The sequence below is a fragment of the Ranitomeya variabilis genome, chromosome 4, assembly GCF_051348905.1.
Source record: "Ranitomeya variabilis isolate aRanVar5 chromosome 4, aRanVar5.hap1, whole genome shotgun sequence".
In the NCBI taxonomy this organism is placed as follows: Eukaryota; Metazoa; Chordata; class Amphibia; order Anura; family Dendrobatidae; genus Ranitomeya; species Ranitomeya variabilis.
In genome coordinates this window covers 303,814,625-303,828,514 of record NC_135235.1, presented here as the reverse complement: position 1 = coordinate 303,828,514, position 13,890 = coordinate 303,814,625, and the positions used below count along the sequence as shown (strand labels likewise).

The 13,890-nt window shown below is 38.5% G+C and overlaps 1 protein-coding gene across 8 annotated transcripts in view; it reads right to left on the bottom strand.

The window, feature by feature from the left end:
- Positions 1 to 13,890, bottom strand: part of KCNAB2 (potassium voltage-gated channel subfamily A regulatory beta subunit 2) — a 206,215-nt gene that overhangs the window by 48,353 nt on the left and 143,972 nt on the right. For all 8 annotated transcript variants that reach the window (XM_077250367.1, XM_077250364.1, XM_077250366.1 and 5 more), the window contains 2 exons: positions 12,738 to 12,781; positions 8,425 to 8,462 (listed from right to left, as the gene is read on the bottom strand). In XM_077250367.1, coding sequence (XP_077106482.1) covers positions 8,425 to 8,462; positions 12,738 to 12,781 — 82 coding nt within the window. The remainder of the gene's footprint in view (positions 1 to 8,424; positions 8,463 to 12,737; positions 12,782 to 13,890) is intronic.

Below are 13,890 nucleotides of genomic sequence, written 5' to 3'. Positions count from 1 at the left end.
TATAATAAGGGGAATTTAAACAAACATATATCCAGCATAACTAAATAATTTTAAATTGTGAATAAAATATATGTGCCACAAAGAATATACATGTAGCCAAAATAATTGCCTCCATGAAAGGGCATAAAGCTTATAAAAACTACATTATGATTAAATGATCTTAATAGTGAATAAAATATATGTGCCACCAAAAATTATACATGTAGCCAAACTAATTGCCACCATAAAAGGGCATGAAGTTTATAAAAAGCTACATTACGAAAAAAATATATACAAATATACAGTGCATCAATTATAAACATAAACCAATAATAATAAATATTGATATGCAAAAGTGACATTTTTTATTTTTATCGATATAAGGTGATTTTTTAAATATTTTTGTGTATTGCTCTATTGGTGTTAAATAAAATATTTATAAATTTTATATGATTTTTCTTCAATTAATTCAAGTAGCTTTTTGGTTGTATAATAATGCAGAGCAACCTAAAGACACACTCCCCAAAATCCTGTGACAACTAGCACTAAATAAAATTGGCTATATCACCGAAACCGTATGGCAGATTTAAAGGGTTTGTACACTACTTGGACAACCTTTTCCGAATCCCAATATTTCCCCCCGTAAAATAATACCACCTATACTCACCTCCGGTGTCAGTGCCGTTCCAGCACTGGCTTTTCCCGGACTCCCGGTGGCCAATTACAATTAGCTTAACTCTTCCCGTCTTTGGAGAAATCAGAAAATCCGGAGGAAGTGAAAGTTGCAGCTGCTCTCTCACATCATCTGGATCTCAATTACATCTGATGGAGAGGAGTGTGAAGCCAATGCTGATTGGAAGCAGGGATCGCGTGACATAGCAATGTCACGCAATCCCTGGGAGTGCCGGTGCTGACATCACTGGAACAGCACCAGCCCCAGAGGTGAGTATAGGTGTTTTACTGGGACGAAACATAGCGTTTCACAAGGGGTGGTCAGAGTAGTGGACTTGTAAAAAAAAATAAATAAATGGATACTCATAGGACCAACAGGAATAAAATAAGATCAAAAACTGGCTACTTTTGACCTGGTGACAAATCCTCTAGCAGAATAAACAAATCTGCTTAATGATGGGGGTGATATGGGAAACTGGAATAAACTCATAATTGTAATTTGTCATCCAGGAGTCTGAAATTTGAAATTAATACTCCAATCAGGATGGTTAAAATTAAGGTTTGCCTCGGAAATGTTTATAAACAAGTTGTCCCAGTCCCTCCATGTAACTAATGGACGGAGAATCATATAAAGCCCGTCATATAGGTTGGTGTAAAAAACTGCACAGCTTAATAATTGTAAGGCCTAGGGGTTTCAAGGGAATCCAGCCAGCTGTCTCTGCTGCCGAGCAAGCAAATCCTTCCATTGTGAGCCTCGCTAGAAACAAAACGATCAGCACAATGGCCCATAAATAATTAAACTCTCGAGTGTTTGCCAAGTATCACTGCGGTACATATGTCAGTAGATGGGCAGGTGAATGCGGGTGTGCTGTACCCAGCCGCACAAGGCCTCATGTCAAGACCCATGGATTTAGAAAATTAGTCATGATTAGATTTTTGGGACATCCCTACGGCTATGTGCCCACGTTGCAGAAAGTATGCAGAATTTTCCTGATCAAATCCGGACTCCCTTCGCAGGAAATCAGCTTGCTTTTTTTAGCATTTTTATCACGTATTTGTCACGTGTTTTTTTTTTCACTGATTTTTTGGCGGATTTGCAGCATTTTTTTTTTTTTTTTTTTTTTTTTTTACAATAGTCCTAATGCAATTCTATAGTGGCAAAACCGCCGATTTTCCGCAAAATTAAACAACATGCTGTGTTTTTTACCGCAATACTTTTCCGCTGCGGAAAAAAAACGTAGAATGGGTACAAAAATTGCGGAGTGCATTAAAAAAGGGGATGCTTTATGTAAGCGTTTTTTTAAGCAAAAATGCTTTAAAAAACGCTAAAAATCCGAAACGTGGGCACATAGCCTTATCAGTTCTTAATAGGGATGAACAAAACCTGAAGTGTCAAACATTGTCAAAAATATGGTCATAAGTATGCAACCCCCCAATTGTTCCCCAATTAACAAGGTTAGGTATTGCAGCAGCAACCATTGTAAAGAGGTGTATGCAATGTACCCCACTGCTACACTGCAGAATAGAACAAGAGAATAGATTCGCATGAGAGCAATGAAAAAATGAACAGTAAGGCTACTTTCACACTAGCGTTAACTGCAATCCGCCACAATGCGTCGTTTTGCCGAAAAAACGCATCCTGCAAAAGTGCTTGCATGATGCGTTTTTTCCCCATAGACTTACATTAAGCGACGTATTGCGACGGATTGACACACGTCGCAACCGTCGTGCGACGGTTGCGCCGTGCTGTGGCGGACCGTTGGGACCAAAAAACGCTACATGTAACGTTTTTTGCTCACGACGGTCCGCTTTTTCCGACCGCGCATGCGCGGCCGGAACTCCGCCCCCACCTCCCCGCACCTCACAATGGGGCAGCGGATGCGCTGGAAAAATGCATCCGCTGCCCCCGTTGTGCGGCGGAGACAACGCTAGCGTCGGGAACCTCGGCCCGACGCACCGCGACGGGCCGAGCCCGACGCTAGTGTGAAAGTAGCCTAAGTTCCAAAAAGTCAGACCCAGTTGGATATTTTACCACTTGCTTGTTGCTTTACTCAATCGGTCGCAATGTGACACCATTCATTTTTATTACGCTGCAATGTAAGCTGCGGCACGTAGCGATCTTTGGTTGTGTAACATGTGTCACAGCCAAGCGTGTAGCCCCAGTCTTTAGTACACAGCCATGCGATCTCTATAGAGAAACCTCGTCAATAGCATGGGTTGTACTAAGGAGCGCAGATCTGATTATTAACATGTATCCAAAAAATGCCCAATACAAAATATCCACCTCTCTATAAATCAAAAATAGTGTACAAATAAAAAAAGCACCTAAATAAGTTGTGCCTTTTATGCTCCAACTTTAGTGTTTCCTATATGTAATGTGGATGCTTCAAGCAAAGCGTTTTCTCGGTGATGTATATGCTCCAGCACCAGCATCCTCTATGTGATGTGATGCGCCAGCGTTTCCTGTGATGCATATGCACCAGCCCCAGGATTTCCTATGTAACGCTCCATCCCCAGTCTCCTATGTGATGTGTATGCTCCAGCACTAGTGTCTCGTGTAATGTACAGTACAGACCAAAAGTTTGGACACACTTTCTCATTTAAAGATTTTTCTGTATTTTCATGACTATGAAAATTGTACATTCACACTAAAGGCATCAAAACTATGAATTAGCACATGTGGAATTATATACTTAACAAAAGTGTGAAACAACTGAAATTATGTCTTATATTCTAGGTTCTTCAAAGTAGCTACCTTTTGCTTTGATGACTGCTTTGCACACTCTTGGCATTCTCTTGATGAGCTTCAAGAGGTAGTCACCAGGAATGGTTTTCATTTCACAGGTGTGCCCTGTCAGGTTTAATAAGTGGGATTTCTTGCCTTATAAATGGGGTTGGGACCATCAGTTGTGTTGTGCAGAAGTCTGGTGGATACACAGCTGATACTCATACTGAATAGACTGTTAGAATTTGTATTATGGCAAGAAAAAAACAGCTAAGTAAAGAAAAACGAGTGGCCATCATTACTTTAAGAAATGAAGGTCAGTCAGTCCGAAAAATTGGGAAAACTTTGAAAGTGTCCCCAAGTGCAGTGGCAAAAACCATCAAGCGAAACAAAGAAACTGGCTCACATGAGGATCACCCCAGGAAAGGAAGACCAAGAGTCACCTCTGCTTTTGAGAATACGTTTATCCGAGTCACCAGCCTCAGAAATCGCAGGTTAACCGCAGCTCAGATTAGAGACCAGGTCAATGCCACACAGAGTTCTAGCAACAGACACATCTCTACAACAACTGTTAAGAGGAGACATTGTGCAGCAGGCCTTCATGGTAAAATAGCTGCTAGGAAACCACTGCTAAGGACAGGCAACAAGCAGAAGAGACTTGTTTGGGCTAAAGAACACAAGGAATGGACATTAGACCAGTGGAAATCTGTGCTTTGGTCTGATGAGTCCAAATTTGAGATCTTTGGTTCCAACCACCGTGTATTTGTGCGATGCAGAAAAGGTGAACGGATGGACTCTACATGCCTGGTTCCCACCGTGAAACATGGAGGAGGAGGTGTGATGGTGTGGGGATGCTTAGCTGGTGACACTGTTAGGGATTTATTCAAAATTGAAGGCATACTAAACCAGCATGGCTACCACAGCATCTTGCAGCGGCATGCTATTCCATCCGGTTTGCGTTTAGTTGGACCATCAATTACACAGGTCAACAAAAAAAAAAAATTTTTCTGGTGTCCAAAATATTTTAATGAATTTGGGGTATTTTTGGGGTGCTGATTCTGAATATGCTATCAGTTTTGCCAGATTGGCTCAAGTTTTTGAGATTTTTGGTATCTTATTTATAGCACTTGTTGGTAAATGCGACGCATCATCTCATTAATTTCTTTGGATTAGTACTTGAACTGAGCAGTTCTCAATATAGTTTTGTGTTAATTAGTGTTCCAAAAGTTTGTTCATAGCTTGATTTTTGCACTAACTTTATGTTGTTGTCTGTTTTCCAGTGAAAAGCATGAACTCATCAAGAAGAAGTTGTCTTAACGATCCAGACTCATTCTGTTACATTTGTGGTGAATACACACTGCCAAAACATAGAAGAAACATAACAGACTTCGTAAAAAAAGTGTATTTTGCCTATTTTGGGGTTATGCTTGGGGACCAAGACAAGTTTTGGGCACCACACATAGTGTGCAAAGCATGTATCGAATTATTACGAAAATGGAGCAAAGGACAAAGAAAAAGCTTCAAATTTGGTGTTCCAATGGTGTGGAGAGAGCCAAAAAATCATCATGATGACTGTTATTTATGGTAAACACAGGTACAGGCACATCTTCACAATGAGGGACAGGCCTTCTTGCAGATTCCATGTTACTCCCATTTTCGTTTCTTATGCTTATTGAATCCTTGCACTGCACAGAAATAACAGTCATCATGATGATTTTTTGGCTCTCTCCACACCATTGGAACACCAAATTTGAAGCTTTTTCTTTGTCCTTTGCTCCATTTTCGTAATAATTCGATACATGCTTTGCACACTATGTGTGGTGCCCAAAACTTGTCTTGGTCCCCAAGCATAACCCCAAAATAGGCAAAATACACTTTTTTTACGAAGTCTGTTATGTTTCTTCTATGTTTTGGCAGTGTGTATTCACCACAAATGTAACAGAATGAGTCTGGATCGTTAAGACAACTTCTTCTTGATGAGTTCATGCTTTTCACTGGAAAACAGACAACAACATAAAGTTAGTGCAAAAATCAAGCTATGAACAAACTTTTAGAACACTAATTAACACAAAACTATATTGAGAACTGCTCAGTTCAAGTACTAATCCAAAGAAATTAATGAGATGATGCGTCGCATTTACCAACAAGTGCTATAAATAAGATACCAAAAATCTCAAAAACTTGAGCCAATCTGGCAAAACTGATGACATATTCAGAATCAGCACCCCAAAAATACCCTAAATTCGATGAAATATCTTTGGCACCAAAAATGCTGTTGACCAGTGTTATTTTTCAACAGAACAATGACCCCAAACATACCTCCAGGCTGTGTAAGGGCTATTTGACCAAGAAGGAGAGTGATGGGGTGCTACGCCAGATGACCTGGCCTCCACAGTCTCCAGACCTGAACCCAATCGAGATGGTTTGGGGTGAGCTGGACCGCAGAGTGAAGGCAAAAGGGCCAACAGGTGCTAAGCATCTCTGGGAACTCCTTCAAGATTGTTGGAAGACCATTCCCGGTGACTAACTCTTGAAGCTCATCAAGAGAATGCCAAGAGTGTGCAAAGCAGTCATCAAAGCAAAAAAGCTACTTTGAAGAACCGACAATATAAGACATAATTTCAGTTGTTTCACACTTTTTTTGTTAAGTATATAATTCCACATGTGTTAATTCATAGTTTTGATGCCTTCAGTGTAAATGTACAATTTTCATAGTCATGAAAATACAGAAAAATCTTTCAATGAGAAGGTGTGTTTAAACTTTTGGTCTGTACTGTATATGAACCAGAACCAGGATTTCCTATGTAATGCTCCAGCCCCAGAGTCTCATATGTGATGCTGCTGCTCCAACATCTATGTGATGTATATGCACCACCCCTAGTGTCTCCTATGTGATGTATATACACCAGACTCTGTGTCTCCTATGTGATCTACCATATATACAGCACTCTGTGTTTCTCTTATACGATGTATACAGCTCTCTGTGTCTGCTATGTGATGTGTATGCTTCAGTCTCAGTCTATCCTATGTTATGTATAGTGTCAAACAAAAGGGTAACAATGTTTTGAACTTTTGACTTTCAGGCTCCATATCTCACCATCCACTTCTGCTGTGATCCTGAGACAGCCATCTTTTTATAGATAATCATCTTGGATATCTCATACATAAATTTGACTTGCAACTATTTAGTATATAATTAGTTACAGTGGGTACGGAAAGTAATCAGACCCCTTTAAATTTTTCACTCTGTTTCATTGCAGCCATTTGGTAAATTCAAAAAAGTTAATTTTTTTCTCGTTAATATACAATCTGCACCCCCATCTTGACTGAAAAAAACAAATGCAGTAATTTTTGCAAATTTATTAAAAAAGAAAAACTGAAATATCACATGGCCATAAGTATTCAGACCCATTGCTCAGACACTCATATTTAAGTCACATGCTGTCCATTTCCTTGTGATCCTCCTTGAGATGGTTCTACTCCTTCATTGGAGGCCAGCTGTGTTTAATTAACCTGATAGGACTTTATTTGGAAAGGCACACACCTGTCTATATAAGACCTCACGCCGCATGTCAGACCAAATGAGAATCAGGAGGTCAAAGGAACAGGCTAAGGACCTCAGAGACAGAATTGTGGGAAGGCACAGATCTGGCCAAGGTTACAACAGAATTTCCGCAGTACTCAAGGTGCCTAAGAGCACAGTGGCCTCCATAATCCTTAAATGGAAGAAGTTTGGGACCACCAGAAGTCTTCCTAGACCTGGCCATCCAGCCAAACTGAGCAATCGTGGGAGGAGCCTTGATGAGAGAGGTAAAGAAGAACACCAAGATCACAGTGGCTGAGCTCCAGAGATGCAGTAGGGAGATGGGAGAAAGTTCCACAAAGTCAACTATCACTGCAGCCATTCACCAGTCAGGCCTTTATGGCAGAGTGGCCCAATGGAAGCCTCTCCTCAGTGCAAGACATATGAAAGCCCGCATAGGACTCCCAGACTATGAGAAATAAGATTCTTTGGTCTGATGAGATGAAGATAGACCTTTTTGGTGATAATTCTAAGCGGTATGTGTGGAGAAAACCAGGCACAGCTCATCATCTGCCCATTACAATCCCAACAGTGAAACATGGTGGTGGCAGCATCATGCTATGGGGGTGTTTTTCAGCTGCAGGGACAGGACAACTGGTTGTCATTGAATGAAACACGAATGTGGTCAAGTACACAAATATCCTGGATGAAAACCTCTTCCAGAGTGCTCTGGACCTCAGACTTGGCCGAAAGTTCACCTTCCAACAAGAAAATGACCCTAAGCACACAGCTAAAACAACAAAGGAGTGGCTTCAGAACAACTCTGTGACCATTCTTGTCTGGCTCAACCAGACTGGAGAGGATCTGCATGGAAGAATGGCAGAGGATCCTCAAATCCAGGTGTGAAAAACTTGTTGCATCATTCCCAAGAAGACTCATGGCTCCACTAGCTCAAAAGGTGCTTCTACTCAATGCTGAGCAAAGGGTCTGAACACTTATGACCATGTGATATTTCAGTTTTTCGTCCTTAATACATTTGCAAAAATTTCTACATTTCTGGGTTTTTTTCAGTCAAGATGGGGTGCAGAGTGTACATTAATGAGAAAAAAATTGAACTTTTTTGAATTTACCAAATGGCTGCAAAGAAACAAAGAGTGAAACATTTAAAGGGGTCTGAATACTTTCCGTACCCACTGTATATGTATATTCACGAGTATAAATAAATTATATTAAATTATAATATATTACCCTTAATATTTTAATTAAGGTAACCACTAAAAAAAAGCATAGTTAACTAACAGGTGAGAAAAGCCATTAGTAAGACGGACGTCCATGTGGACAACTATGAGCCATGCATACAGCTACCTGTCAAACACAGTTAAAAATAATTGAGCTTGATGAAAAGCCAACAGATGTACTCAAAAGAACCCCGACCGTCCGTTCATCCTCTACTCATCATCACAATTATTCTTCTTAACAACTGCTGCATGTGGGTCAAATGTTATTTATACACCGAGGGTCTTACCTCATCCGTAATCTGACCTCCAAACGTCACCCATGTTCCTGTAAAGACACCGATACTATAATGTCAATACAGTAGGCTTGGGATGAATCCTTGGCATGTCTCACACACCAAGGTCAGTACAAAGCCTTCACTAAGGAAGACCATAGTCAATAGCAGATGTAATATAAGATTCCCCCACAAAAAAAAAAAAACTAAAGCAGTGTTCACATGTAACATTTTTGCTGCATTTTTGCATTTTTTTTCAGCAGCCAAAACCATCTCTCTTGGCATTTAAAACACTTTTTCTTAGCATTTTTTGGATGCAGATTACATGTCTCCTTTGTCTGTAGTACATGTGTAATAAAGTTAGTTTTAGTCACTGAAAATTCCGCAAAAAACACCATTGCATTTTTTGCAGTGTCTTTTCACTCTCTCATTGCTCTATATGTGTGAAAAAAATGCCACAAAAACGCTGAAAGAATTTACATGCTGCAGTTTTCCAATTCATTAAGAATAAAAAAAAGTAAGTGTGTGTATGAGATTATAGAAATCTCAGCTTTTGCTGGTACGGTTACTTTAAAAATCAGCTTATAATCTGCATTAAAAAACATGATCACATGTGCAACTCCTGGCAAAAATTATGGAATCACCGGCCTTGGAGGATGTTCATTCAGTTGTTTAATTTTGTAGACAAAAACCAGATCACAGACATGGCACAAAACTAAAGTCATTTCTAATGGCAACTTTCTGGCTTTACGAAACACTAAAAGAAATCAAGAACAAAAAATGTTGTAGTCAGTAATGGTTACTTTTTAGAACAAGCAGAGGGAAAAAAATATGGACTCACTCAATTATGTGGGAAAAAATTATGGAATCACTCTCTAAATTTCAATTCCCAAAACTAACACCTGCATCAAATTAGATCTGCTCGTTATTCTGCATCTAAAAAGGAGTGATCACGCCTTGGAGAGCTGTTGCACCAAGTGGACTGATATGAATCCAACACAAGAAATGTCAATTGAAACAAAGGAGAGGATTATAAAACTCTTAAAAGAGGGTAAATCATCACGCAATGTTGCAAAAGATGTTGGTTGTTCACAGTTAGCTGTGTCTAAAATCTGGACCAAATACAAACAACATGGGAAGGTTGTTAAAGGCAAACATACTGGTAGACCAAGGAAGACATCAAAGTGTCAAGACCGGAAACTTAAAGCAATATGTCTCCAAACAGAAAATGCACAACAAAACAAATGAGGAACGAATGGGTGGAAACTGGAGTCAACGTCTGTGACCGAACTGTAAGAAACCGCCTAAAGGAAATGGGATTTACATACAGAAAAGCTACATGAAAGCCATCATTAACACCTGAACAGAAAAAAAAGGTTACAATGGGCTAAGGAAAAGCAATCGTGGACAGTGGATGACTGGATGAAAGTCATATTCAGTGATGAATCGCGAATCTGCATTGGGCAAGGTGATGATGCTGGAACTTTTGTTTGGTGCCGTTCCAATGAGATTTGTAAAGATGACTGCCTGAAGAGAACATGCAAATTTCCACAGTAATTGATGATATGGGACTGCATGTCAGGTTAAGGCACTGGGGAGATGGCTGTCATTACATCTTCAATAAATGCACAAGTTTATGCTGATATTTGGACACTTTTCTTATCCCATCAATTGAAAGGATGTTTGGGGATGATGAAATCATTTTTCAAGATGACAATGCATCCTGCCATAGAGCAAAAACTGCGAAAATATTCCTTGAAAAAAGACACATAAAGTCAATGTCATGGCTGCAATGAGTCCGGATCTCAATCCAACTGAAAATCTTTGGTGGAAGTTGAAGAAAATGGTCCATGACAAGGCTCCAACCTGCAAAGCTGATCTGGCAACAGCAATCAGAGAAAGTTGGAGCCAGATTGATGAAGAGTCCTGTGTGACACTCGTTAAGTCCATGCCTCAGAGACTGCAAGCTGTAATAAAAGCAAGAGGTGATTCCATAATTTTTTCCCTCTGCTTGTTCTAAAAAAGTAACCATCACTGACTACCACATTTTTTATTTCTTTTATTGTTTCTTAAAGCCAGAAAGTTGCCATTTGAAATGACTTTAGTTTTGTGCCATGTCTGTGATCTGCTTTTTTTCTAACAACTGAATGAACATCCTCCAAGGCCGGTGATTCCATAATTTTTGCCAGAGGTTGAAGCTTTTTTAATGCATTTTTTTCTGCATAAAAAATGCAAGGTACAGCCAGAAACCTGCAACTGAAATTACATGTGTTATTTATTTATTTTTTTATGTGCCAAGTACACTTGAGGAAACGCTGTAGTTAAAATACTAAACAAAATTGCCATATTGGGTTAAAAAAAAAAGGTAAAAAATAATGCACCATGTAAATGAGATTTTAAAAATCTTGTTCATTTTGCTTACTATTCTTTCCATGAAAAAAAAGGCACCGAAGAAAAAGAATTGCAATGTGTAAACTAGCTCCAAGATATTCACACAAGTTACAATTGTATCAACAGGCGGGACTTTGGTCTGGTTTTAATTAAAAGTGCAGCATGTAAACAGGATAAAGTTTTCCCTTCCACCTCTATAGGATAAAAAATAAGGACATGTAAAAGCAAAAATGGGCCACTTTCTGATAAAAAAATTATTAGAATTTAGACTGATCATTAAAATCTGGAATAAAAAATAATTAAGAAATGGTTGAGTTTTTGGTGTTTTTTTTTTAGGTTGAGTTGTTTTTTTTTTTAGGTTGAGTTGTTTGGGTTTTTTTTAGGTTGAGTTGGTTTTTTTTGCTGTTGTGTTACAAAAAAGAATTTTAATAAAAAAGATTTGATTTAATGAATATAAACAAATGTTACACATTTTACAGGCTACTTAGTGTAAAATCACAGAATCCAACATTACATAATTTAAACAATTCTCAATTTATCTACAGATTAGACAAACCAAATAATACAGGAAAAGAGACAAGAGTCTCCTTTGATCAATGGATAATGTAGTCGCAGAAAAATTAATTTTGGGTGTCTCACGCTCGCTACAAATATTTGCAGAATTGACATTTTATTTATTTTAAACCTTTTTTTTTTCATGAATGTATTTATTTATTCTTAATTCCAAATTAGACATTTTTTTCAGAACTGACCATATATCTAAGGTTTTGTGCATATGTGCGGAAGTTGTTTCTGTTTTTTGGATCGGTTATGAGATTATAAAAATGGAAATAAAAGTATTCCATAACAGGAATCATCTGTAGGTCTTGCCTTTTTTCCAGCTAGTACCCGCTTTTTTTCTTTGTTTGTTTTTAAGTTCTGGAACAAAGAACATAACCTGTATTTTTTTTTTTTTGTGGGATCAAAAATATAAAGATGATAAAAAATGGTAACTGGATCATAAAGGATAGTTGTCTGCTTTTAGCATTGCAAGTGCCCAGAACAGTAGTGTTCAGAGACTACTACAAACTTTTTTTTTTTTTTTAAGGGATCCATCCAAGATCGGAAACTTTGCATCCACTTTTGCTCTATTTGTAACGGATACTTTTTTTTTTTTTTTACTATTTACTACAGGATCTGTTACAAACATAACACAACAGAACATGTGAAAGAAGCCTAAAACGCTTTAAAAAAAAATAAAAAAATTTATATATATATATATATATATATATATATATATATATATGTTCTGAGAGTTTTAGGCTCTGTTCACATGTCCTGTCGTCTTACATTTGTAACAGATCCAGTATTAAAGGGGGAATAAAAGGATCTGTTACAAATAGAGCAAAAATGGATGCTAAGCTTCTGATTTTGGATGGATCCTTTAAAACAAATAAAAATAAATAAAATTTTTTTTTTAGATAATAAAATGTTCTAGGGAGAATTCATCTCAACCTAGAGGACCAAAACATGAAAAGCTGTGCTTCTGTGCCCAAAAATATAATAGCGTTTTAATCTCAGACATTTATGGCATATGCTCAGGAAATACCGTTCCCAGATGTGTGGCTGTGCGGGTTTTTTAGTCCCCCCATTATATAGACCCATTTGCACAAGCCCAAACGTCTCCATTGACTTCTATGGGAGTTACGAAAGTAGCTGAGCATGCAAGCAGAGAACACAATGGAGGACGAAGAGCGCGTGTGTGCATACGTCCAAGCATGTCAGGACCCTGATATGTTTCAGAAAAACAAAGTACCATTTTAAGACTTTTTAATCTACTAGATTTTGCTTCTCATCCCTATCAATCTCACTATCAGTTTCCAAAGAACAACACAATAAAAAAAAAAAAAACAACACAAAACCAGAGAGGAGAAAAAATAATTATTTCCTAAACTTACCTAAGCCTAGGCAGGAGACCCTTAGGCCGGACTTCCCAAGATTCCTGAAAAAACAAAGTATGTACGTGTTAATAAAGCAAACGTCAGAAATGATCACTGGATTCATTAATATACATCATTATGATTCACTGTAAAGTGACAGAAACCAGAGCATATATTCTGTAAATTAGGTTACTTGTGTTTTTATTGAGTTTTTGACTCTTTTTGGTGTCATGTTTTACATTAAGTTGCTTTGTTTTTGATACTTCTTGATATGTGGCTTTGACAAAACTTTGTTGATCTAGTTATGTGCGGATTATTTATATTTTTATTTATTTACATACATAGTGTGCGATATTAGTAAAATGTTATCAGTGTAACATGTATATTGCACATAGTGCGGCTTGATAAGATTTTCTGAAGATTCCAGTTCGGGAAGGTTCCTCACATTCCTGTATTTCGAGAACCATCATATTCCACACTCCGCAGTATGGCTACTACTCACACTTTCATTACAAATGGGACAAAACATAAATCCGAACGAATCGCCTGGTTGCCTTCATCGTAAATGCAATTCTTCTATCTGGAGAAACTAAAGTTAGTCCTGGATTGGCTTTTATAGTCAACAGTTCAACTTTTATCATTTGCAACAACTGTATCTTCTAGAAAGGAGAGAATCCATTTGCCAGGTCCTGATCCAGTGGCCACGTCAATCCTCTGCAGCTGACAGACTGGTAGATCACAAACCGCCTCCAGACCGGCCGGAATCCCGGGCCAGTGTTTGATTAGACGACCAAATGAGTGCAACGCAAATATGACCTTGTGCCAGGTTTACAAATTAGAACAGGCACCAGGGATTCTAGCAGGTAGAGGGCGGCTCGCAGGGCTCCAAACTGATGGCTGCCGGATCAGAGTCCTGCAAATCAATTCACTTTTCTCAAGAAGATAGCACAGGGTCTTGTTACAAATTATAAAAGTTGAATTGTTGCCCAGGGGCTACCATTAACGGACCTGGCCGCAGGACCAAAGACCTGTGAGTCGGATCGCTGCTCTCTATTATCTTCTTGACACAGCAGTGGAAGTTCATTCACAAATCCACCTGTATGGTTCATATTCCAGCACCTTGTATTTTACTTAAATGCTCCTCAAAGATTTTAATGGAATGTGAAAGACA